This window comes from Anthonomus grandis, chromosome 1 (assembly GCF_022605725.1).
Source record: "Anthonomus grandis grandis chromosome 1, icAntGran1.3, whole genome shotgun sequence".
Lineage (NCBI taxonomy): Eukaryota > Metazoa > Arthropoda > Insecta > Coleoptera > Curculionidae > Anthonomus > Anthonomus grandis.
In genome coordinates this window covers 26,573,929-26,601,530 of record NC_065546.1, presented here as the reverse complement: position 1 = coordinate 26,601,530, position 27,602 = coordinate 26,573,929, and the positions used below count along the sequence as shown (strand labels likewise).

The 27,602-nt window shown below is 32.0% G+C and overlaps 1 protein-coding gene across 2 annotated transcripts in view; it reads right to left on the bottom strand.

The window, feature by feature from the left end:
* The window catches only part of LOC126743592 (sodium-coupled monocarboxylate transporter 1), a 182,665-nt gene that overhangs the window by 6,660 nt on the left and 148,403 nt on the right, over window positions 1-27,602 (bottom strand). For both annotated transcript variants that reach the window (XM_050450768.1, XM_050450759.1), the window contains exons 6-7: window positions 26,433-26,651; window positions 9,131-9,404 (exon numbers count right to left, since the gene is read on the bottom strand). In XM_050450768.1, the coding sequence (XP_050306725.1) occupies window positions 9,131-9,404; window positions 26,433-26,651 (493 nt within the window). The remainder of the gene's footprint in view (window positions 1-9,130; window positions 9,405-26,432; window positions 26,652-27,602) is intronic.

The following is a 27,602-nucleotide window of genomic DNA, read 5'->3' as shown; positions in this document are numbered from 1 at the left end:
TACCTCTGAAAGGCCGATGACGCCACACGTGCGTCATGGTTACTTAAAAAAATATTTTTATTTTTTGAAATTTTTTTATTATAAGATTGACATATAAGCACTTACTAATATAAAACAAAAGACAGAAATGCTAAAAAATAATAACTAATATAAAAAACACCAAATACTTATTTTTTTAAATTTATTTACGATTGTGAAAATTTTTAAAACAGTCTCCTAAGCAAAGTCCAGGGGTATCTGGGCAGGTTGGACAGTAAAATACCGTATCTTTTCTAATTTTGTGAACGTAACACATTCTGCATCTTTTTCTAATTTGCTTTCCATTTCCATCTTTCTGGAATTTCAAAGGAAGATGTTCACTTGCAACATTGCTTTTAGGTATAGTTACCTGTTTATTGGTCGTTTGCTTCAGAAAGAAGTTGTTTTACAAGAGTGTGTCGAAAATCATAATAATCGAGTTTTCCTTTAGAAGAATATCTATTATACAATAGAAAACTATCCAATGTAGCAATTGACAAAAAGTGGACAAACAACTTCTTATACCATCTTAGAGTTTTTCTTTCGGAACAATAATAAGACAGCATTTGGTCTTGACGGTCTATTCCCGACATATTTTTATTATATTCTATTATTGCCTTAGGTTTTAGTTTTCTTTCACCTCTTCTATTTTCGACATTTTCCAAATTACCGCCAAACTCCGTTGAAATAAACAAAACTTCTCTTTTATCTAGATACTTTCCAATCACTATATTTTCAGAACATTTTGTTAGTACTTCCTCCTTCTTGAGCTTTGCCTCAACTACATCTTTGGGATTTTCTTTCCTATCTTTTCTTAGTGTTCCAGTGACAAAAGTCTTGCATTGTAATAGTTCTTTGGCAAGGGTATAACTATTGTAAAAATTGTCAAGAAACACACTATGCCCCTTGTCTAAAAAGTTTTGCATCAATGCCAATACAACATTTGTAGCATGTCCTTTCCCTGACATATCATCTTCTGCACCAGTGTATACTCTAACTTTCAAAACTAGCCCGTTGGGTTCGCTCAGGATATATAATTTCATTCCATACTTGTGTCTCTTGTTTTTAATATACTGGCGAAACCGCAATCGTCCTCGCCATGACACCATTGACTCGTCCAGGGATAAATTTTTACCAGGATAATAAATTTCATCCATTTTGTTATTTAGAAAATCTTGAATATATCTTATTTTATGCAAACGATCCCCAAATTCAGCTTCTCCTCTATTGGGATTTTTTGAAAAATACAAACAACGCATTATGATCAAAAATCTATTTCGGCTCATATAGTGTGTAAAAAAAGGCAAGTTGTAAAGCTGATCTGTCTTCCAATAGTCCTGGGTTCTCTTTATTTGGATGTGACCCATATGAAGCAGTAAAGCAAAGAAAATTTTGAGTTCGCAAACCGTAAGTGGTTTCCAAGTCGTAATTCGGGATTTTTCACTAGTTTTCTCATTTAGAAAAAGTTCTTCCGCATATCGATTTGTTTCGTCTACGATATGTAGCAAAAGTTCGTCCGTAAATAATAAATTAAAAAATCCATAAACAGAGTCGTCTAATACATCTACTTGTAGGCCAGAATTAATATTGAGAATGGATTTTTTTTCAAGCAAAGTGTGTCAGTCCAACCAATAGTCGGCAAATTATCGTCGCTTTGTACTGGAGCAGGAGAGGCAGGCAGTTGAAAATTTTCCTCGTCCGGCCCTGAACTTTCGTCACTACTGGAAGGCTCATATTCACTGCCACTATCCATGAATGGTTCTTCCTCACTTTCTGAATCGTTAGCGTGCTGCAGCAGTTCATCATACCTTAGAGGTCTCCTTCTTTCCCAATCACTACGTAATTTTTTCGGGCCTGAAGGCCCCGGAATTTCGTTATCCATAACACTCTAACTTGACAAAAATTCCCAAAACCGACAATGCAAAAACACGTGCTTAATGGCGCCAAAATTGCCGACGTGAGCGCAAAAGTCTGCCTCAAAAGCCGGAATATTACTGTCTATTTAAAATTATAATTGCACTGGACGCAAATGTCTCGTCATCGGCTTTTGGTGGGAGAAGGCCATGACGCAACATATGCGTCACTGGCAGCGAACGTTAAAAAATTAAACTACTTATTTAATATCATAAAGGATAAATTATATATAATTAACGTGATAAGGCATGTTCAAAAAAAATGTCCAACAAACAATAAACACAATTTATCTTTGAAACAATTAAAAAAAACTCATATGTTCTTATCCAATTCTCATTTGTTTTTAAATTAAAGCATAATTAAAACGTTTAAATAACGTTAAATATACATACAAACAAACACACAAAAACGGTTAAATAGTTTACCGCTTCTTATCACAAATGCTATAGGTATAGATTGTTTGGCCCGTTTTGTTGTTCTAACATGTGCTGGTGTCAGTGTATTTGATGCCTTTATTTTCGATGTACTATGTGTACCATTAAAGTCCTATAACACGCCACACATCTATTCAAATTTGGAAAATATAAATATGGTTTTATTTTACGGCCTTAGAACATTGAAGAAGAATAAATTTAGCTAGAATAAATTTAGAATGCAGTGGAACTGCATTCTAAATTTATTGAAGTGAATTTAATGGGCAGTTTGTTTCGTGAAACATCTATGATGTAATTAAAATTTGTCAACTATTTTGAAAGGCACAAAGCACAAAACAATACTACCGTTCCTCTCAAATAAAATATGAAGCATTTTCTTTAATAAAATATGGTAAGATACTCTATAAAGAAGTCAATTCAAAGTTAAATAAATGCAAATAACGTATATTAGAGAAAAAGGCAAGAACATCGTAACGCCGCTTGGTCGTATTGTTGATTCTACCGACACAAGAAATCTTTAACAGTGACGTCGTCAAAAAGTATTTACATGATAAATATTTATTATTAATAGATTATATGCTTTAAATGATAAACAATATTACCGTTTATAAACTCTTTATGCGTTTTTTTTACTTCATTCTAGTAAAGGTGCCTATCTCATAAAAAGCATTTTTATGGAAATGATATATTCTATAATTATTATAGATTTCTTAATAGGTTGTTTTATTCCACATTTATGATGCTTCCACGTACCATGATGTTACAGTATCGGTATTAACTTGTGAAAAAATCAGTGGCGAAGCGTAAACTTTCTTTTCGGGTAGACAAACAATAAAAATCGTTAATTAGAAAATAATGTGTATTCAATATTATTCACTTCAATGAAGTAGAAAATGAAAGCGCATGAAATATTACTACTCGCATAAAAAGATAAATAGATAAAAATAAATTCTACTTACAAAAAAACACAACTAAAACACAATTGCCAATATCGAACAGTCGTTCATAAATAACCACTAAAAAAACCTGTAAGATGTATTGTGGCCGACCAGATCAAGCGTGTCCACAAACAATAACGCTCAACAGCATAATAAAATGGCTGGTCGACTTCGATAGACAAAAGCTCGAATGTCTTTCCCGCGAGTAAATTTTGCATACGTATTATGCTGATGCAGAAGGACCTGTAGCCTGCTTGATGCGTATCTGGTTCGATTAGATGCTCCAATTTTCGGAAGACAAATATCAATGTGTCTTTCTGGAGCTCGTATACATTAATTGTGTGTCAGCTCGTATTTTTAACTAAATTGGTGCGGCAGGCGGGGCGCGCCTTCGGATTAACCATATTTAGATACTATATAATAATAGTAAGGACGTTCTGTATTAATTTTTTTTTAAATTTGAATTCAGTAATTACATGAAATAATCACGTGATAAATTAATGACAAATAACTGGATAATTTTGGATAGACAGTGTCTACCTTGTCTACTCGTACGCTTCGCCACTGGAAAAGATCGGCTTGAATCGCCTTTTTTCTAAAGGCGGCACAAAAAACACAAGTTTTTACTTTCGTAACAGTTCACAAACACACTTAAATCAGATCTCTTTCCTTTTCAATCAAAAACTAAAGAAAGAAACGTAGAATTCAAATGTCGAATGTAAACACAAAGCCATTTAACAAGATGACATCAGTTTTTGCTTTCGGTGTTGGAATTTCAAATTGTTTAGAAGCGGTTTTAGATCTTTCTACTTTTTTTTTTTATTCCAAAATCTAACACCAATAAGTTAAATTAATATTATTATATGCATTGATATATAGCTGAAACACCTCTCTTGCCCTTGTGCACATGTTAAACTCAAACAAAATTGTTGTTTACTAATTCTAGTCTTTCAATGTTCTAAGTTTACGGCTTTTGTAATCGGATTGCTACAGCTGCTGTTTAAAAAACAGTCAACGATCTCCACACCAAAGAAATCCGAGAAAAAAAAATTTCATAATTTTTGACAAACTTTGCAGCAGCGCAACTCTGCCCGGTACTAATATAACATCTGAACGAGCCACTTGATGATGCAACTACCAGCTCGCGAAAGATTGCTATTTAATTGCTCATTACATAAAAAAAGTAAGCAATACGCACCACGAGCAAGCGCTATGTCCGCACCATGTACAGGGTGTCCCATTTTCATGGGTTTTATGAGGTGTCTCGCTTAGGCGTGGAGATAGAAACGTGCGGTTTTCGCGACAGTTTGCTATTTTTTTGTGAAATTTAATATGCCGTTGTCAAAACTTTGACAGCTGTCATAGGTTTTAATCTACAGGGTCTTTTTACAAATTTTAGATTTTCGAACACTCCTCGTATCTTTGTTACTGCATAACATATTGAAAAAGTAGAAAATGATTTTGATAGGATTTTTTCCGTAGAATTTTATTCCGACATCCGCTTTATTGCAAGGTTCTTTATTTTTGAGAAAAAAAATAGTTTTCTTAAATAGAACACCCTGTATATTTATAGACCCTTAAATTTGTCGTATTTTACCCTTTTCAAAAATATATAACACTATGCACTTTTTTTAGACATCAGCAAATAAATAACGATTTTAGAAATTTAAATAAAAGTTTTGATATAGTAGGCCATATTACCATAGAGCCATGTTACCCTCTAAGCAAATACAACAACCTTCCTTGGTTCTTTAATCCGCTGCTGCATCTGCCGCTCTCTCGTTCTGGATTAATTTTCCATGGTAATTTTCTTTGTTGTTTTATCTCGTGAGCTAGATCTGCGTATTTAGCAAGTTTAGTGTGTGTCGTTTCTAGGACATTATTGGTATTTGGCACTGCTATGTTAATTAGAAAGGTTTTCTTTTGGGCTTTGCTTATTAAGTTTATATCTGGTCTGTTTGAAGTGGGTCAAAACAGTTCTGTCCCAGTAGAGGCGAAAGTCGTCATTTTCAAGTACAGTTTCTGGTTTGTACTGGTAATAGGAGCAAGTTTCGCCAATTAGATGAATAATTTTTGCCACACAGTTATGTCGGTGCAGATATTCGGCAGCTGATCGAGATGTACATCCTGATGTTATATGTTGAATTGTCTCCGGTACGCGCAGGCATTTTCTACATCGATCGTCGATTACTTTCTCATCTTTAGTAATGTACTTAAGGTAATTTCTTGTAGCAATCACTTGGTCTTGTATAGCCATCATAAAGCCTTCAGTTTCAGGAAATAGATCTCCACGAGCCAACCAGTAGTTCGACGTTTCATAATCGACATGTTCGGCATTAAGTTCGTGAGGATGCTTTCCGTGTATTGCCTTCTGCTTCCATGTGTTCACTTTAATGGCTGTGGGCTCTGGTCTTGTTACAGTAATATGTTCTGCTAAACCTGCACGGAGATTCAAGGGTGTGTATCCGTTTTCCGCTAGCACCACTGCTCTATGAAGAGAAGAGGTTTCCCTCATAGTGAGGAAGTATTTCTGAAGATCTGTTACTTGTTTTTTGAAGAGAAAAGAAATATCAGTTAGTCCTCTGCCACCCATAGATCTGGGAAGAGTAAGTCTTTCGATGGCTGACTGTCGTGAGGGTTGTTCTGGTCTTCCTCTCAATCTCCTCTATATCAGTCTTTGTCAACCTAATGACCTCATTTTAATGTCGTGGGAAAATATTTCAATTGTTCGCAGCAATTAGTTGACATGCGTTGATGTCCCAGCCTAAACTTTGATATCATCCATGTACATTAGATTTGTAATATTATATAGGTTTTCCCTATTATCTTTATATATTATATAGTTTTCGCTATTATCTTTATATATTATCTTTATTAACGGTAAATCCATGTTGACTTTGATTAAGCATATGGGAAAGGGGATTCAGAGCCAGACAAAATTATTATTATTATTATTATTATTATTTTATTATATTATTTTATATTTAAAATTTGTAAATGAGAATTCCGTCAATAAACTTTATTTATTTATTTATTTATTAGGAGTTGAAGTACCAAACAGCTTATAATTTATTTTAACCATTGTGGATTAGGCCGGAAAATTACCACAGATAATAGTACTTTTAAAAACAAAATTATTCAAAACCTTTATTCTTTGCATAAAACTGAAATTCATTATTGTACCCCTCACCATCCCAACTTGAATAGGCCACTAAAACGGCTTCATTCCACTTTAAATGAAATAACTCTTACCCTTAAACACCAAAAGCCAAAAGAAAATATAGCAGTCTTAATGAATTATGCTATCTTTTTCTATAACAATACTTCCCATAGTGCATCTAAATATATCCCTTTTCAAATTATTAATTACCAATTATCAGAGGGAAATTAGGCTATAAAAATCCTCTAGAAATTTCTAAAGAACAAAATCTTTCCCAGTATATGCGGAACATAAAGTTAATTAGTTAAGAACTTTATCAGAAATTGAATTTAAAACGACAATCTTCCTTAGACAAAATAAATAAAAACCGTAACGAGGTAAACATTAATCCTTATAAATCACTTTTCACGAAAACCTTCCCACAGAAATTAAAGAATCTGATAAATATAAAAAAGTAATGAAAACTGTATTAGCGAAAGAAAATGTAGTAACCACTCAAAATAAGAAAAACCTATTAAAACTACGTCTCCTTGTTTCAAATAAAACATATCATCCTACTCCTACACATAGCTACGAACTACGAAATAACAAACATTAAACATTATGCCATACTACCAACAGCTCTACGAAAAACTTTCATAGCTGCTACCAAACACACAGCCCATTTTCACATAAACTTAATCGTAATAGAAAATTCCCTGCATACTATACAAAATATCTTAATTCAGGTAAACAAAACCATTTTTAGTACCCAACAAACAGAAAGCTTTTCAATACTTACTTTTTATAAATTTAATCAAACTTATGAATATCTGACAACTCTAAGAAATACTAAAACTTTTTACAAATCTAATCGAGCAAAAAGGGGACGACTTAACGTAGTAGGCAAAGTTGATAAATGGTTCTTTGGTACTCTAGATTCAGACGAAATTCGTTATAATAATTACTTCGAGATACTGAAAAAAATCAAAAAACCTTTAATAAAAATTTTAATAAAGAATAGTCAATCCCATCTACTATTAAGTAATTACATTACATACTTAATCTACACAGGAAGTTGCTGAAAATTTAGAGAAAATAAATTCTAGCCAGCAAATTATATTGGAAAAAATAAATTTATTTCAAAAAGAACAACTAGATCTAGTTCGAACAACTGTCGAATGCCCTGTATATTTCTTTAATTCTGGACAATATAATATTACAAGTATATACCTTAAATTCCATAATTACTAATATTGAAAATACAATCTCCTTTGCTCATGTAAAAAACATGCATAACTCGACTCTTAACCCTAATTAACTTTTAGGCTACTAACTAACTAGAAAACCCAAAAACAAAATATGGTCCGAATTGAATACCTGAATTTAAAGAGTTAATTATTATTTTTATTTTTTATAACTATTTATTTGTCCAAGTAAATAATAAAAAAATCAATTTTATTTTCTATACACACCAAATGTTTTTCCTAACCGTTATATCCTTTACAAACTCTACCGAATACCTATTTCAAACAAAACCATCCTTATATCCAATCCCTATATCCCGCTCACGCAAAAAGATTAATAGATCATGGAAAAAGAATATCCGCAACTAGAAGACTTTTTTATCTGCAAACAAACCATCCTAACAAAAGACGAATGTTGTCTCTTCGAGCTGCTAACCTCACATAATAGATGCACGTTCACCAGCATTAACTTCCAAACAAGTACCATTTAACACCTAAATGGAAACGAAATCTTGATATATCCTGTTACCGAGATAGTCGCTCAAGACAAATGTTAACAAGGACTATACAAAGTTCTTCAGTCCAGCATCATTACTCTATATATGTAGAGATAGGTAACCAAACTAACAAAGGTAAAAGCACATCACAATTCCAAAATGAGCTAGAACAACCCAACTTTTCGTATATACCAAGCAGCAACAACATCTAAAAATTGGCCCTTGAATAAATAAGTTTAGATGAATTGAAGACAGTTCAAATAATTTTGTTAATAATTCGGTTACACCTATCGAAACTCCCGAAAAATTGGCCCATTTTTTGGATCGCTCTACTCTCATCAATTGCCGCCCTTGTATATGGAATCCTTTTAGACATTGGATGGAAAAAATGAAAGAAGCCTGTTTCATCCCAAGGAAACCACTTCTACAGGAACGCTCCTATGGACCAACCCTTAAAAGAGAGTGGGAAAAACTTAAGGAGGGAGGAGTTATGTGACGCAACGAGGCCGATAATCCCGATGACGGGACATTCCTGCTTATTCATGTAATATTTTTATTGCATTATTATTGTATTGCAAAATAAGCATTTATAAGTTAATATTAGTTCTTTATTATTAGCTTTATTATAGTTATTTATTAGTTTTTATCTTTTAATTTTCGAATAGTTAACATCGTGGTTAAATAGATATAGCCAACCCCTATTTTTTGTGTAGAATTGTTTTGATTTAAATTAAGTTTTAAAAAGTTAGTATTTATAAATAATTCCATCACTTTAGTCCAAATCTTCGGTCATAAGTTTAAAAAAATATTTATTACCTTTATGTTCTTCATCTATGTTATGTATCCATTTTTCTATTTATATTACTAATTTAAAAAAAAATATATTTAATTCTTATCGTGTAAATCTTGTAATAAATATATTTAAAGCGTTTTCCTTACTTACCTTCCAGTTCGCACAAGGGATTAACATTGCCATAATAAATACTCCCAAAAGAGGTCCCGATGTGGCTGATGTTACAAGTAAAGATGATTCTATAACACCTTCTAACATACCAATTCCAAAAGCAATTCCCATTATAACGAGTGCAAAAATGACTCCAACGATTTTTATGCAGCGCAGTTGATCCAAATCTTTTAACCCTTTAGAAACTGGAAGCGGTTGTATAAAATCTTCAAATGCGACAGTTGCCAACGAATTTAAATTTGAAACATTGAGGCTAAAAATGATAAAGTTATACAGATTTTTATTTCGAACTACTACAATTTGACTAGCTTATTAAATTAGGATAAATTTAAAAAATGAACTTCTACTAGTCTAAGGGTATTTAGTGGAATTAAATGACGAAATTTTTGACTGGGTCAACCACTTTTAAATGTAAATATATTTTTTTAAATATCTAATAAAATAGGGCTATTATTGGGAAGTAAAATCTATATTGTTGTGACGAATTCATAATTAGTTAATTATTTTATTGGGTATTAGGTCACGAAGTGTTGGTTGAAATTAGGTTTTTTTATTCAGTAAACAGAGTTTTCGTTCTGTTAAATTTCTATAAAAAAAAGTTAGGTATGATATTAAAAAGCAAAAATTAACTCCGAGATCGATAGATAAAACCTCAGTTCCCGGGTATATAAAATAATCTATTAAGTCCTCAAGTAAATTATTGTACTTCAGATTTATTGGACACACATTGAATATGGAATCGTTAACGATTTAAGTTTATATTTCTAAATACATGAATAAGTCTATTTTGTTCTTCTTTTCGGTAGTTGAGCGTATAAGAATGAGAAACCCTATTTTCTAAATTAATATATACTTAAATAGTGACGTAATACCCAACAGATTAACTTATACATTATTTTGTTTGTTTTTTAAGTAATTATATTTAGTGTAAAATAATTTTTAATTTAATTTATTTTTTTTATTAGATCTAGGCTGGAAAATGACTTGATAGTCTGGTCACCCACATTGATGGTCTTGAAAGGGTTTGGAGGAGGTTTTTGAAGCTGCTCTACTTTAAAACACATGGCTGATCCTCCTCAAGGATACCCAGAGGAAGACTTACTTAAACTATACAATCCATATACAATCCATTTTAATTAAAAGGAGAGATTTCCCACATGTTACTGAACGATTAACTGTACTATTCCGAGTTATTATACAAAATTAAATTTCTAATTAAATTTCTAAAAACTCGTTTGATGATTCTCTCAAAGATATGTGGGACACGCTTTGTTTTTTGAGACAGGGTAATACACTTTGTGAGTTGCTTGCCTCAGCTCATAATTGATTGTTCTAGGAAAGACTGCATGGATTTAAGAACTTGTATTCAACTAGGTTGGCAGTTATGGATTTGTACGAGAAGGTACTTGAGGGCTTTGAGGAAGGCTTAAACTTTTGCGCCATATTTTATGATTTATGGAGAGAAAATATTCTTCTATAAAATTAAAATGACTTCTACTTGTGACTTTTGCTTTCTCTTTATGGCTTCTTTCTCCTTATGGGTTGTTTCTCCTATGGAACCTTGTCCGGGAACTCTCAGGCAGCTATTTTATGGAATGATGTTTAATGTATTATGTATTGAGTGGTGCTGGGACTTACAGTTAGATGTCACATGCTTGTAAAACTGACTATACTAAGCGTGCAGATGCGTTTGGGGTTTTATGGTAAAATTTTTTGTCATGCATAAAATATATTGAACGGGAACTGCATATAGGTACGCTGTGTTCAGGTTGTCAAGCAGGTTACTTATTTCAATTATATGATTCGAAGAAGATGTACTTTATTGTTCCCACTTGTCCGAAGAAGCACAGAATGTACAGAAGCACAAAAAAATGAGACAAGAGACTATATTCATTCTCTCACATATATATTTTAAAAAAACATGCTAAGAGTTTTAAGTTTATGACAAGCCATTTTTTGCACCTATTTTTCTAAGAATATAAGGGCACATTTAATTAATAAGAATAAGATAATTAATTCATGAGCTATCTTATTTAATTTCAAGATAATACGTAAGCGAAAAAATTAAAAAGCCAACAAAGACCCCAGGGGTTCTTTGAAAACTTTCCTTTTTAGGTAGCTCCATAAGAAAAAATCACAAGCAGTAAGGTCATGTGAACGGGGGGACTAAAAAATAAATCAGTTCCGGGGTATTCCTCGGTTTGGAAAAACTTTGATAAGAAGATTCATGCTCACACGGGCCGCGTGGCTTTAAGATCCTTCAGGGACTCTCTCTGTCTGAAATTATAAACCCAGTACTGTGTTTACGCGCTGATGTCCGAGGACTTCTTGTCATAGCATCAGGGATTAATACTACTATTATTTTATTATTATTATTTTATTACAACTATTCGATTTTTTTTTACTAAAACGTGTTCGAAATAGAATTTAACAGAGAGACACAGCGCTTGTCATTCTTATTCCTTAAAATATCTATTAATTGTTTTCGTCGTAAGTGTCGTAATGCCTATAAAAAATATGTGTCACTCTTTTTTTAACAACAAATTTTGAGAAAACGGTTAGAGATAAAGGCAAACTTGTTGGTATCAAATTGAAGATCAAAGAATACTCTATCAAAACGCGTTACTAGATACAAGGTGTTCCATTAAAAAAAATAGCATAAAATTGAATTAAAAATTTCATTATTTGAGCAGCGATTTTGATCACCCTGTATAAAAAAAAATGTTTGAATTTCAAAAGATAAAATGAACTTAGCCAAGGACTCTCTAACCCTAAATAATTTTAGGGTTAAAGAGAGAGTCAAATCAAAAATCATTTCGGAAAAAAATATAGGTAGTTTCATTTAAAAAAAAATGTACCACGCTTTTTTGGAACACCTTGTACCAACCAAACTAATTTTAAAAAGTAGCCCCTCTAATTAAATTATTATTCCCCCTATATAAAATTTTTTTCCTTTTTTAGATTTCGAGCACCGCAATATTAAATGGACACCCTGTATATTGTTATTAAAATATAAACAACATGAATATTCTAATTGTTTTTGTACTGTTTATTGCTCTTACTTTATATTAACTAAGTTTATTTAGGTTATATTATTGTATATCCCGATAGTTAAATTATGTTTCTAGAATTTGAATATTTTTTGACTATTAAAATTATTAGTCGCCATCGACAAAAACAATATAGAAAATTCTAAACATTTCCAAGTTATTCCATGTCTCTTTGAAAGAAACCCCATTTTACGACATTTTAATGAGTTTTGTTGTTTACTTTGGAAAAAATTTAACACGCGAAAATAAAGCGAATTAAATAAGCCAACGCAAGTCGAATTAAAGTTTTGGTGTTGCCAATAAAAAGTGTGTCCTTGATATAAAAGAATATTCCCAGAGTAAGTATGTTCCACAAGGAGTGTGTTATAATTAGTATCAAAAGTAAAGGTAATGTAATATCGTTTCGGTGAATACTGAAGTAATTCAAAAAAAGGAGGACTAACTTCCAGAAGTGTACTTGATGAAATAAAATATAACATATATGAGCTAAAGTAATTATTCCAGTGGACCACCGACGCACATACTATTTGCCATATCTTCCTTATTCTGCCAACTAGTTGTCTGCCATTTTGTTAATGTTATTTTAAGCTATAGAATAAATCCAAAAATCTCATCCATTATTCTCTATGAGACCAACATACAAAATTGACGAAAAACAAAGAAAAACACAAGGTCACTATTACATGTTGTGAGACCGTGACTTTGTGTTTTTCTTTGTTTTTCGTCAATTCTCTAGAATAAATGTTAAAATTCTCAGAAGTTTACTCAATCACATAATTGTCGCAAAAATGTTTGCACCATTAGCGCCTTCTGGCGACTGTCTATCTTCCACCTATCATTCTGCAATTTTTTTCTTTTCTTATTTACATTATCTTCAATTATCCTGCAAATTTTCAAAACTTTACATTAAGCAGCTCCATTAATTTCTCGGTTGCCATCTTGGTCTGATTTCTTACTTAAGGCATTCACTAAAATGGGCTTCAAGATATATGTAATATAATTAATGAACGCTTCCTTTTGGAATACCTTACTCCAGTATTACACTTTTGTACTATATATAGAAACACTCTTCTTTTCTTGACAACGTCAAAAGTTTTACCTGACTTACGTTGACTATTATTTTGTTTCTAAGGTCTCCTTAATAAGCTCATGGAATAATTTGGAAATGGTTAGAATTTTCTACGTTGTTTTTGCCAATGGAAACTAATAATTCCAAGAGAATTCTGAAAGGTAAAGTAAGCAAGTATACAATTTTAACAAATCTAAACTAAAAAGATTTACACGATAGGCTTGTGAAATAACCTAAATTGGGCCAATAAGTTGTATGTATCGATCACCGAGTATCGACAAGCAACTATTTATTTAGGACTTAGAGTCTTATCTTAGAGGTAAAAACACTAAAGAACACATATTATAGTTGGTATTATAAACATAGACCTAATTAAATTTCTAATATAAACCTTAAGGTTTAAAAATATAAATAGCCTTTGTTCTTTTTTGAATCTACGTCTTTCATTAATTAAATAACAAGACCAGCGTCAAAAACATGCCTCGATCAATTGTTCAATAAAACAAATGATAATTCATTATTTCATAATATCCAATCATATATTCTCAATTTCGATTTACCTAACCATTTCTTCGATAAAGTTTCCTAGTTACAGCAAAATAAAATTATAACACATACCGAGTATGGAATAGAATTAGAAAGCAACTAGAACAAGATCAGGAACAAGAAAATAAGTCACATATAGGAAAGTTAAAGATGTAAATGAAGGTATAATGCAGTTTATTGATTAAGACTGAAACTTTTTCTTGGCCTTGAGATTGGCATATTTAGCCACTCGTTCCATCGAAACACATTATAATATTAAAACCAAGACGATTCCAGACATTTACATATATCCCTGCAGGATTGTTAGGCAGGTGAAAATCGACCACATTAGAACATTGAATGCCTAGAACAAGCGTAGCTGCAAACCATAGGCCAGGTTGTTTGAGTTCACCATCTCTCAGACAATGATGTCAAATCGATTTTCTAATTTTTCATGTAATATATATTTTTTTTAATCCACTGAGTATTTTTTTAATGTGTTGTGTTTTGTAACAGCTGAAAAATTTACTATTTAAAATTTTCCTTTTGGAAAATTGCTAACTTATAATATATACTTTGAGACTAATCAACTAACTTTTCAGAATAAATAAATATTCTTAACAAAAATGTTAATGAAAAAAAGCAACTTGGCAACGTAGAATACAATATATATTTACAATAAAAGTATCCAATGTTGCCACTTAGTGCTTTTTTTTTATTGATATCCAGCAACCAAAATCTAGAACGCAGCATATGTCGTTATGTAGTCCTCATCCGCTGTTATTTAATCAATATAATTTCCGTATCTCCTATAATTCCCAATGATTTTATAATTTTTTTGTCCAGATATTAACAAAGAAATACCTAAGCCGATAAAAACAAAGGTTTCTTGGGGCATGAAATGTATAAATATCGATTAAATAACAGCGGGTGCCAACTGTACATGCTAGAATACGACATATGCTGCGTTCTCGATTTTGGTAGCCGGATTCGACGGGACAGCTTCTCACACTTCTCACACATTACTAGCATAGTAGCATATAACAATATACTTAATTACTATAATTTGTTAGTATTTTCCTAAAATATGTAAAAGACAAAGCCTAATTTTGGTCTCCAATACTCAATAAACACTTCAGAAATTTGTTATCTTTTAAAATATTATAACCTATAAGCGTTATTGAATATTTAGGAAGATACGCAATCCTGTGTTAAAAAATGTACCCGGTCGACTATTGATTGCCGTTCAGTTTTGTGCACCCTGTGATGCTGCCGAAGCGGAAAATCTAGGAACGATTTATTTAGGCTGCGTGGAGTTAACAAAAAATTAAAAAAATCCTTCCATACGTCTCTAGATACATCGATCTTAGAAACATTACATCGAAAAACTAAGTATAATCACAGTGAAATCGGATTATTAATTTTTAGTTTATCATGTTAAACAAAATAATAGCCAATATGGTTTATATCCTACAAAAAAGTATAGAAATAGAAATGTTATTTTTTGCTAAAAATCAAAATACATTTCTAACAGCGGAACTATCCAATGAACGAAGAAAACAGGAACGTACGAAGAAAGGAACAAATTAAAAAATTCAGGGAAACAGGATTGCTGGCCAATAAAAAAGGAATGTTGAGAAACCTGTAAGGAGCGAAGCTGTACCTCTACAGCTAAACGCAAATAATCAAATCAAAATCAAAATCAAAATCAAAATCTAATCGCAACCTCTTGCGATTTTGGGACATATTAATATGGATCCTACACTAAGCACTTCATTTAGCTTCTCTATCTGCGATCAATCAGGGAAGTATACAAGGGATTCTAAAAACTCATGTTTTTCACCCCTATAAAATAAAGCTGGTACATGCATTAATGAAGACGATGAGGATCGGCGCTAGGTCTTCTGTGAAATAAGTAGAGAAAGAGCATTAAATAATCCCAATTATATGTTTAACGATTTTACTCTGAAAGTGTTTCCCCCTGGTAATCTAAATTGATGTGTCCGAGCGTTTGCTTTTAAAAACCTCTAGCGAGCCCGACATGGCCGCCATTTCGTTTAGCCTCCCGGATTTATACAGGGTGTTTTTTATATATTGCGACAAAATTCAGGAACGTATTCTTTGGACAAAAATTCGCAAAAAAGTTCCTATAAAAATAGGTCCTAAACCTTTTAGATTTTGAGCTACAGGGGAGTAAAGTTTTAATAAAAAATTATTTTTTTTCGATAACTTAAATATTCCTGTAGATAATTGTCCAAAGATTGGTATGCAAGGTCTGTGTATCCAGAGCCATTTACCAACATACTTTTAACATTTTTATGTTCTCCGGTGGCGTGTGTGCGGGTTTTCCGCTGAATACTTTTATAAAGAAAAATGGCACGCCACTGGTTTTTCTTGTATCAAGAAATATTTTTAAATTCCCCGTTTTATTTGCAACTTTTGATCCCTTGGATTTTATCCGTTAGATGCACGGTTTTCGCACAAAAAATTAAACACCATGGACATGTTGCTCAGATTTGATTAGACTTTCTTTATTCTAGTAATTATTCGTTTTTTTTTTTTAATTATTGCAATTTTAATAATAAATAATAAATTTTTTATTAATTAATTTAGTACAAAAGCCAGCCCAATTTAATAAAATTGTAATTGAGGATTTAAAACTTTTGCTTCTACAATCTTTAATTTAAAATACGAGTTTTTAAGTGATCAAAAAATATTTCATTTTTTATTATTTATTTAAGTAATATTATTATTTTTACAAAAGTTGTTCAAAGTGTGCTCCTCCAACATCAATACAAGCACCTAATCGACGTCGCATTGATTGGCGGACACGTTCAAAAATTCCTGGTGTCTGCCGAATATGTCAAAGACGTTATAATGCAATGCGGATTTAAGTCGGGAGACCGTGGGGGCCAAGGGTGAATACTTCCCCAACTTATCCAACGATTTGGATACGTAATATCCAAATACTGCCGACCCACTAAACTAAAATGGGCTGGAGCAGCGTCATGTAAAAAAACATTTGCTGTCTCAGTTGAATGAGGACATCTTCTAGCATCGCTGGTAATTCATTTTCAAGAAATTCTTGATACACTTATCCAGTCAACCTTGCTGGTAAAAAAAATGGACCGATAAGAAAATTTTCAATAATGCCGACCCATACATTAAGTGAAAACTGGTGCTGATGACGGTTTTGTGCCACAGCATGTGGGTTCTCATAATGCCATATGTGGTTATTGTGGAAGTTCATAATTGCGTCCCTGGAGAAATTAGCCTCATCGGTGAAAAGTATTTTTCTTATAGACGGTGCATCGTGCGTTCTTGCATCCAACGACACAAAGCCGTTCTTTTCGGAAAATCGCCTGGCAAAAGTGCCTGCACCCGCTGAATATGATACGGGTATAAAAGGTTTCTTTTAAGAATATTCCAAACTGTAAAGTTACTACTGTGTACCGTCTGAGCAATTTTCCTAGTGCTTGTGGAGGGATTTTCCTCAAATTCATTGAGCACCTGTTCTTCAATTTGAGGAGTAACTGTTCGGGGATGTCCGTTTTCAGCGGTAAGTTTTTTAAAGCTGCCGGTTTCACTTAGACGTTAGTGTATACGCGTAAACAGTGATGAGGAATAAGACAATTCGGGTAACGTTCAGCATAAATACGCAAGGCTTCTCGTGTGTTTCCGTTAGCCAGTCCATAAATGAAGTGCATATCGCACATTTAATTATTTGTGTGATTGTTAGCCATTTTTTTAACAAATTAATCTTGTCAACTGGCGGACAGTGACTATGATTTAAAATTTAAAATATCACAAAATCTTACAAATATCAACTTTATTGTGGGCAGAGGAGGAATGTGGTAAAAAGATTAAACTCTTAAACAAGAATGTGATTATCGTTGCGGCGGCGTTGTCCATAGTTACGTTAAAAAAAATTATGTTCACAGGCTACTTCGCGATTTTGGAAGCGTGAACTATTAATACGTTACTCATATGCCACTTTTTTTAACATGTTAAATATAGTGACATATTTAATGACTACAATGAAATTTTAAGTAAAATTTAAAAAAAAACTTACTTTTTATAACGATCATAGAAAAAATAAATTTTAGCGATCAGTCAAAGTAGAAAAATGTTTTTTAATTTTTTGTGCGAAAACCGTGCATCTAACGGATAAAGTCCAAGGGATATATAAGGGATGTAGGACATAACCTATTAATCTTTAAAGTATTATTGTTGTTTAAAAAAAATAAACATGTTAAATAAAAGTAAACTAATATATTTTTTAAGGCTTAGACTTGTCTTTATCTATTTATGTACTAATCTTTGTCTTCTTCTTTATTTTTGTATACAAAAATAAAAACCTCCTAAGCCATACTTTAGCGAGAAAGCACTTTAAGACATCTTATTCCAACGATCAGTGATCGAGTGATTTTGATATTTTTTAGAGTTAAGAAGCATTATATTTCTTAGTATTAATTTATTTAATATTAATGTATATGAGACAGTTAAGATGAGAACCAAACCAAATATGAATGCAGAAAAGAATAAATTATCAAAAGAGCGAATAGATTTGCAAAAAATATAGTGAACAATGTAAAGGTGAGGTGGCACGGATATTTTTTTTAATTGATTTTTGATTAGTTTGTGTTTATTTCCGTGGAAAAAAAATATGAGTGAGGTTATGTTTTCGCTTTATAAACGTTTTCAGGGCGAAATTAATTTGTATTTTGTTACGATCTAGATCTGATCCTAAAAATGGATGACATCAGATTTAGACTCAAAACATTTTGAAAACTTAGACAAATAAGTGTTTTTTCAGGGTTTAGGTCAGTCTTCAAAACGAATGCAATGTCATTTCATCAACTGTCATTTTGGTACTTCAAACTGGGTGTTTCAATCATATGCTTTATTGTCAAAAAATTAGAAAATTTTGTAGACAAAGCTAATAAAAAACAACATATAAAAACAAAACAAAACACCCAAAATAAAAAAAAATAAAAATAAATATACAAACAAAATAAATACATGCAAAACTGTACAAAATCAATGTAACTGGTCAATATACATCATAATGTATAAAATGTCAATAAAAATAAACATAATGGTCAATAACAGTAAATTAATTAAATACAAAATGAAAGTTCAATTCATTTGTTAAAGAAAAAAAAAACTAATTTATTTTCTATTTTAAGACATAAAAAGAGCCAATGTGTGTGTGATACCCAAAAAGTTATCCTAGAAAAAAATCCTCCACTGCGTACAAGGCTTTTTCCAGAAAGTATGCCTTCAAAGCATTATGAAATCGAGGAAAAGAAGTAATTGATTTAATTTCCAAAGGCAAATGATTATGCATCTTTTTGGCTCTGTATAGAATAGAGCTTTTTACTAACTCGGACCGAGGAGTTTGCAGATAAAGATCATGCACTGCGTTGCGAAGTGAATAATTATGAGACGGCCTACTTGGCATTTCCGACTTATGTTTGCGTACTAAGCAAATAGATTCCAATATGAATAAAGAGGGAAGAGTAAGTATCTTGTATTTTTTAAAGATTTTTTGACAGTGAGCTCTGCTATTAAGTCCAAGCAGATACCGAACTGCTCTCTTTTGGAGTTTAAAGATGCGCTCAAATTGAGTCACACCGCATGTGCCCCAGAATGGAAGGACGTAACGTAGATGTGACTCAAAAATGGCATAATAAACTGTTCTTGATGTTTGAAAACTTAATTCCCTGGAAACTGATCTTAAGGCAAAACATGCTGAACTTAATTTTTTATATAAGGCATCAATATGCAAGTCACATTTTAGGGAGTAGTCAACATTAAGTCCCAAGAACTTCACAGATTCAACAACGTCCACTACTGGTGTTGTTAAGTACAAAGGGTTGAATAGTAGTTTTATATGATAAGACTTTAGTTTTTGAGACATTTAGACACAGAAGATTAGAATCGCACCACGATTTAATGGTAATTAAATCATTAGAAATAGTAGCATGTAGTGCCCTAGCATCCGGATTGCCCCATGTAAAGCTAGTATCGTCAGCAAAAAGACAGATTTTGCCACTGATGTTAAGATTGGCCATGTCATTTATAAAAATCTGAAACAAAATAGGGCCCAGGACTGAACCTTGAGGTACTTCACATTCTATTGGTTTGCAAGAAGACTTCGTCGTATCAACCTTTACAAGCTGATTTCTGTAACTGAGATACGATTTAAACCACTCAAGGGGCGTTCCTCTGAACCATAGTGATTCAATTTGTCAATTAAGATGTTATGGTTTACACAATCAAAAGCCATGTCTCTTTGGCAACATTACTTGATTCACCGAAAAAAATTTAGTCTACCCTGTTTGGGACGCATAAAATTCGGGTATCAAATTTTAGTGCGCTGCCATTTACACCGAAAAAATAGTCCTCATGACGTCATTTGATCCAAGTATTAAATATTTGGTACACGTGTTGTAAACGTAGCTATTGTCTATTCCTGCCTCTTTTAAGACCTATGTTAGAAGAGAACAAGTTCAATTCTAATATAAGTCTTTAGAATAATATAGGAATAAATGTCAGTTCTAAAATATCCTGCCTTCATATCTGTGAAATATTTGGGTGTTACGGTTGACCAACGCCTAAAATGGAATATGCATAGCAAGGAATTAACAAATAACGCAAAGCTTTTAATTTTCCAATTTATAAAAATATCTTAACTTTAAGGACTTTATACTTTTTATTTGGTTCAATCTCATTTAGATTACTGTTTAGTGGGAGGGGGAGGAGATTGCAATTGCCACCCTACACAATCAAATTTTATACAAAAATTAATATAATTCTTGAGAAAAGTCGTCTGTTTCCAACAGATTTATTTTATGAAAAATGAATATTCTATATATGAGAAGTTTTAGTGGTTGACTTTGATTATAAATATTCACAGAAAGAAAATATTTATCGAACTATTGCATGTCTCATCGGTATGTCATAAAAACAGAGAAAATTAAAATGCCTAAGTTAGCTGAAAAAAAATTGATCAAGACATTTTGAATATTTAGCACCAAACTTATATAATATTATACTACCGGATTCCATACACGATAACTTACATTTTAAAACTTTAAATCGCTATATTAAACAATAGATTCAGCAGATAAATGCGATGGTGTTTCATGATTTGGTGAATAACATTTAATGAAGGAACGAATGAAATAATTTTAAATTTTGGTTACTAGTTTTTTTAAGCATTAAGGTATTCATTTTATGCATTTATTAACTAATATCTTACATCTTGTATTTGGTATTTCATTCTTATGTTAGTGAGTTTATAATGAAAGCATTATTGTGGTATTTAATTATGTTATTTAAGTAAATATACCTTAAACTAATTATATAATTCACCCCGGACTAGACAAAATACTTGATGAGACTAAGGAAAACAGGAAAAACGGATCTGTCATTTTCATTGCAAAAAATAAAAACACTAACAAGTGCATCACGTTTTTTCCCTATTTGTGTAAACTAATTTTATTTTCTTTGATATTTTAGAATTTTTTTTTTCCTTGAAGATAAAGTTATAATAATTGTAGGGTTTTTATATCTTTGTCAAGGGTGGTAATTGAGGTTGAATTTTAGAGACATTCAGACTAATGTTAAATATTATTATTTAATACAAATATAAAATAAATTAATAATAAAATAGCAGCACGAATGGAATCGACTATGGGAGAGAGAAATGCTCACAACCTTTTCATTTACATATTTATGACAAATAACCAAAATCTATTGGCTAAAACAGCTAACAGACGAAAATACATTTAACGTCTTAAATAATTAAGGCGTCTCAACCTAAAATTAAAGATAATCATAAGAATAAACCCCACCTGAGTTTATTATATTACTCGTTGTGTAATACGCGATAAACCGTATTTTACCCGTTTTTTTTTTAAATCCGGCCAATCACATTATTCAATTCCTATGCCTTCAGGGTGAAGAATGCTTCAATATCGGGCGACAAATCAGTGGCTCTCAAACAATGTAAAATAAAATAAGTTTTTTTAAGTAAATTAGTTTTAAAATTAAAAATAATCCTATATTATTAATATAGTATAAGCCGAACTTAAAAGCAAGTTATCGTCATCATCCCGATTAACCCAGTTCCTACAAGGACCTCCCAAACAAATAAAACCTGTAATATTAGAGATATTATAAACATATAGGAATAAATATACAATGAGGACGCGCAAGTTGGAACAAATTCATTTAAAATTCAGGGGTGTGTTTGTGTTCGGTTGAAAACACAAGCGGCAACTGGAAAGTTCTGGGAAAACTGAAAAAACATCATACACAACAGCGACCTTAGAAAATTTAACGTCGTTTTTGAAAGAACGGGCATATCTTCTTGAATCATTAGAACAAAACAAAGTGGTTTAAAATATACATAAGCGACAGAGAGAGATTAACTCAGCCCAGACCTTTTGCAATTAGATAAACAACGTATAGAGGAAGTTAAGAAGATATTTTGTGCTTAAATTGTCTAAGAGCGGGACATATGGTTAAATATTGTTACTCACGATCCTGTAAAATATGCAAAGCTAAGCACATCACACTGCTACATTTGGTTTCACATCATGAATCAAACGCAAGAAAGTATCACTTTGTCGTCTGTAAACTTATCGACCAAACAAGTATTGCTATCGACCGTATTAGTTGATATTTTTGATAAAAACAATAAGCCTTTTGTAGCACGAGGTCTATTTGATATCGGTTCTTAAAGCAGCTTTCTTACTGAATATTTTCTAAATAAACTACAGTTATCAAAAACATCTATTGAGATCAAAATTTGCGGATTTAACGAATTTCAATTGGATTGCAAAAGCAAATGTATTGCTCGCGTTAAGTCTAAAGTTAATAGTTTTTGTGTTTAAATTTCTTGTTAAGTAGTATCTCACATAACGAATAGTTTGCCAAACTTTAAGTTTAACAATTGTAATTTTAGTATTCCTGGCAACATAACTTTAGCTGACCCCAATTTTGATATACCGTGTGATATAGATATGCTAATCAGAGCAGGTTATTTTTGGGACTTAATCTGTGTAGGTCAAATTAAATTAGGCGGGAAAGGACCTTTTGCCCAAAAAACAAAATTCGGATGGATTTTGGACGTGTAGCTAGCGAATCGAATCAAAAAAGGCAGTGTAACCTCATAAAAAATATTGATATTGACAAGTGCGTTATATGCGTTTTTGGGAAATCGAAGAGTTTTTCGTTACGATTCCGCTAAAAAAAAGTCAAGAAAAGTTAGGAAATTATTATGATATTGCCGAAAAAACGATTTTTAATCCTCGAACGCAAATTTGAACGCAACGAACCTTTAAAACGGAATATCATGAATTCATAAAAGAATACGAAGCTTTAGGTCACATGCAACAACGATATTTGTTATTATATGCCTCATCATGGGGTTTTTAAAGACAGTAGTTTGACGAGCAAGCTCCGTGCTGTTTTTGATGCGTCATGTCCTAGTAGCTCCGGAATATCATTTAATGATATTCAGATGACTGGCCCGACTATCCAGTCAGATCTTTTTACTATTTTAGTTCGTTACCGACAGCACAACTATGTTATAGCTGCAGCCGTAGAAAAAATGTATCGCATGTGTCAAGGTTACAAAAAACAAAATTCTTTACAACGTCTACTGTAGCGTGACAATACAACTGAAAAAATAGATACCTATGAGTTATCTACGGTACCAAATCGGCAGCATTTTTAGCAATAAGATGTCTTTATCAGCTAGGAATTGATTTGCTGAGCAGAATTTCCTCTATTATCACGTAACATAAAAGAAGATTTTTACGTCGATGATGACAACTCTTTATCATACAGTTTTCATTTAAGATGGTAACATTTCACGATTAATTAAATTTATTAAATGTTTTCATTAGTAGAGTTGTGTATTGGTGCGACTCTACAATATGCTGGGATGGTTAGGCATGACTCCGAATTCCCTACAAGTATTTGTAATTAGTAATCGTATGGATAACGTAGATAACGTAGAACATAGATTTCAATGTTAGACTGTGGTATCAGTCCAACTGTCTTGTTATCATTTGATCTTTATTGGTCAGGCCCCATTTGGTTAAAACTAGATGAATATGTATGGCCTAAATTTAGTATTTCTTGAGAAAATCTTTCCGAAATGCGTAATGTAGTTCAAGCAAATACCATTGTCTCTTTTAAATTGCCTAAATACTATTGCCTATTGTTTTCGATTTAAAAGGAATTGCCAAAGAATTAACATAGAACGAAAATTTGGCCCTCTTGAAGCAGCAGAAATAAAACACTCATCTCGTATTCTCATAAAACTTTCTCGTTATTAAGTACAGGTAAATTTGTATCCAAAAGTAGTAAATTATCAAAATTACATGCATTTTTAGATGATTTTGGGTTAATTAGAGTTGGCGGGAGATTGACAAATTCGTTTTTTTTTTAAATTTTAAATATCTTAAAAAACACCCTCATCATTCTATCTTCAAAACATGCATTTACCAAATTATTATTTCTTAAATGGCATGAAATATTGCTTTATCTGGGGCCTCAACTTTTACTTTATAGCATTGGTAAATCATTTTAGCCTATATCAGGGCATAATTTAGGTAAAAAAAATTATCATAACTGTGTCTGTTGCTTTAAAAGTAACCCTACGGCTATTTTACCAATAATGGTCCACCTACCAAAAACACAAGTGAATCCAGCGCCACCATTTTTTACTACAGGTGTAGATTACGCTGGACCATTTTCGAATAAAGATAGATAAGGTCGCGGTTTTAAGGTTACAAAATCTTATATCAGTTTATATATTTATTTTGTTGCCAAGGCGATAGTTACTTAAGTTACTTTCGGATCTGACTACGGAAGCATTCCTTGCTTCTTTTAAACGATTTATATCGCATCACGGTAAACCATATCAAATGTTTTCGGACAACGGAAGCAATTTTTTCGGAGTTAATCAAGAAAAACAACTTATATATTTCTACAAGAATTTTAACTGAATCTCTTAACAATGAGGGCCATTTATGGTCTTTTATTCCGCCTCATTCCCCACACTTTGGTGGTCTGTGGGAAGCCGGTGTAAAGACGACCAAATCTCATCTCAAGCGTGTTGTAGGTAATGCTTTATTAACATTCGAAAAATTTTATACTTTGTTAGTTCAAATCAAGGCAGTCCTGAACTCGCGACCCTTAACACCCTTATCTAGTGATCCATTAGACTATGTATAGTCTAAGGTGTACCCTTACTCCATCCCATTTTTTGATTGGACGGCTCTTAATAACATTACCTCATCCAGACTTTGTTAAGATACCTGAAAATCGTTTGTCACATTTTCAACAAATCCAGAAGCTGCAGGAGCATTTTTGGAGAAGATTGTCGCTTGAATATGTCTCAGAGTTGCAGCAACATCTCAAGTTGCGTAATAACTGTAACTCTTTAAAGACTGGTGACCTAGTTATGATAAAGGAAGATAATCTACCCCCATGTAAGTGGTCGTTGGGAAGAATCGACATGCTTTATCCAGGTAGGGATGGAACTTCACGGGTTGCCACAATCAAGACAAGAAAAGTACTTATCAAACGTCCGTTTGCCAAGATCTGCCCATTGCCGTTACAGTGACTTTAGTGTATGATAGTGCGTTCTTTATCACTCACATTTAGTTCTTAAGAACAGTTTAAGTGTTTATTTTGAAAGTGATACCTTCAAAGTGGGACAATATTCGGTTGAAAACACTTTGATTAAAAAGACTTGAAAATAGTAAAAGTGGCAACTGCGCTCCGTCATAAACAATTTCTGGGAAGCACACCTTGAGCTTCGTCAACAACTACGAGGCAGTATTGCGAGAGAAATCATAGTGTTGTTACGATTCTGTTTTTCTCTTCCTTTTTAACCTCTCGTAAAACGAAACATATTAATCTATTGTACCTAATATTAAGAAGGATTATTAATATAAACCAGGCATTTTAACGTGTAGTTGCCTTTTTTTATTAGTTAACGTTAGCAGTGTCAACAAATCAGAACAAACCCAACATACAGTCCACGTTTAATAATTCCAACAGTTTGAAAAAAAAAAAACGCTCGAATATGCGCGATTTTTTTAATAATGAATTCATGTATACAAGGTTGAACAAAAAAGAGCTACGACTATCAACTTAATTTTTTTAAATAGAAACACCCATTTTTTATTTTTTTTTTTTTATTCTGTTTAACATTTTAAGTATATAAAAAGTGCTATAAAAGTGCTATAATAGTTTATTTGAGAAGCTGTCCTACGGACTAGGACAGGAAGCGAAAGAGAATTACTAAATAGATGCAATTAAAAAAGAACCTGTTGAAAAATCACTCTAATACTAAAAGTAGCTAGTAAGGAAAAGATACAACTATTTGCAATGTCTAATAGGTAGGGTGTAGTAATCTAATAAGTAGATAGTTCTTTACTTAAACCTAAAAACGGCTGTAAAAGTAAACATAAAAGTTCTTATTCGTATAAAATATATTTATATTTAACTCTATATTTATTTATTAAACTAGACGTGTTCTTGTTGTTAAGATTTTTAAGATATAATTTATTCGCAGCAGCGTTATTGATAAATGAGTAGTACTTACCTAAGCGCACCATTAAAGAGACTTGCCATAAATAACCCTAAGATTCCAGGCAAATAACTAAATCGGTCCTCAACAAAAAATGGTAGTATTTCATCATACTTTTTAATATATCCAGAGGTCAAAGGGTCACAACTAGAATATACTGCATAAACAACCATTCCTACTACCCATGATAAACTGAATAGTACCGTTATTACGGGAATGTTGCACATAAGAGTTCTGTAACAAAAAAACTTTAATTAACTAACTTATTTTTAAATAAAATTAGCTGGTTCAAATAGCTAATTTTATTACGGTTTATAAAGGATGTAATTAACATATTGCAATATATTGCAATAGGCTTCGTAACTTTTTAAAGTGTGATTTGCACTTTAACAAGGCAAGAGTTCATTTAAGAATCGGGTTTATTGCGATTAATTTATTAAAATGTTTCCCATAGCACTTCCAACCTTGCCGTCATCTTGTGCTTAGTGCTTGTGAACTGAAAGTGAGGACAAGCGTATGACTTTTACATGTTTGTTTGAAAATAATTTTAACATTTTAACTTGTAGGATTTATACTGTAACGATATTGACAACGGAGTGGATAATAATATATCAGTTGTCCTCCCTCATTCGTCCAAATATTGGCACGACCTTTAAATCGACCTAAATAGTAGTAAATGAATACAGTGTAAATAAATATTTTTAGTAGTCTTAAGTGACCGCGTTTAGTGTGTACGTATGAAATGAATCAGTTGTTTATTTTTGTGCATCGAGTATTTTAATTTATACCAGAAATGAAAAACGCTACAATATAGTGTTATTAAGGCAAAGTCCAATTTTAAATCTAGCATAAGCAAAAAGGAATATTTTATTTATTTAAGAGAGTCCTTTATAAACTCTATTCACAAGAACAATACTACAGAAAAAAAGGAAAAAGTTTTCATACTAATTTAAAAGGATGACTACGAACAGACATAAAACTATTGCGGTGATTGAGCAACTTGCAACTTAAAAATTTAAATATAAATAAATAATAAATTAATTTTTTTTTAGTATGTTTAGGTACAATAAACACATTTTTAGAGGTGCCATTTTTTAACAAAAAAAATATTAAATTTAAGTTATTTATACATAAATAATGATTTTCCTATGCTCCTATTTATTTATGGATACAAATATTGAAAGT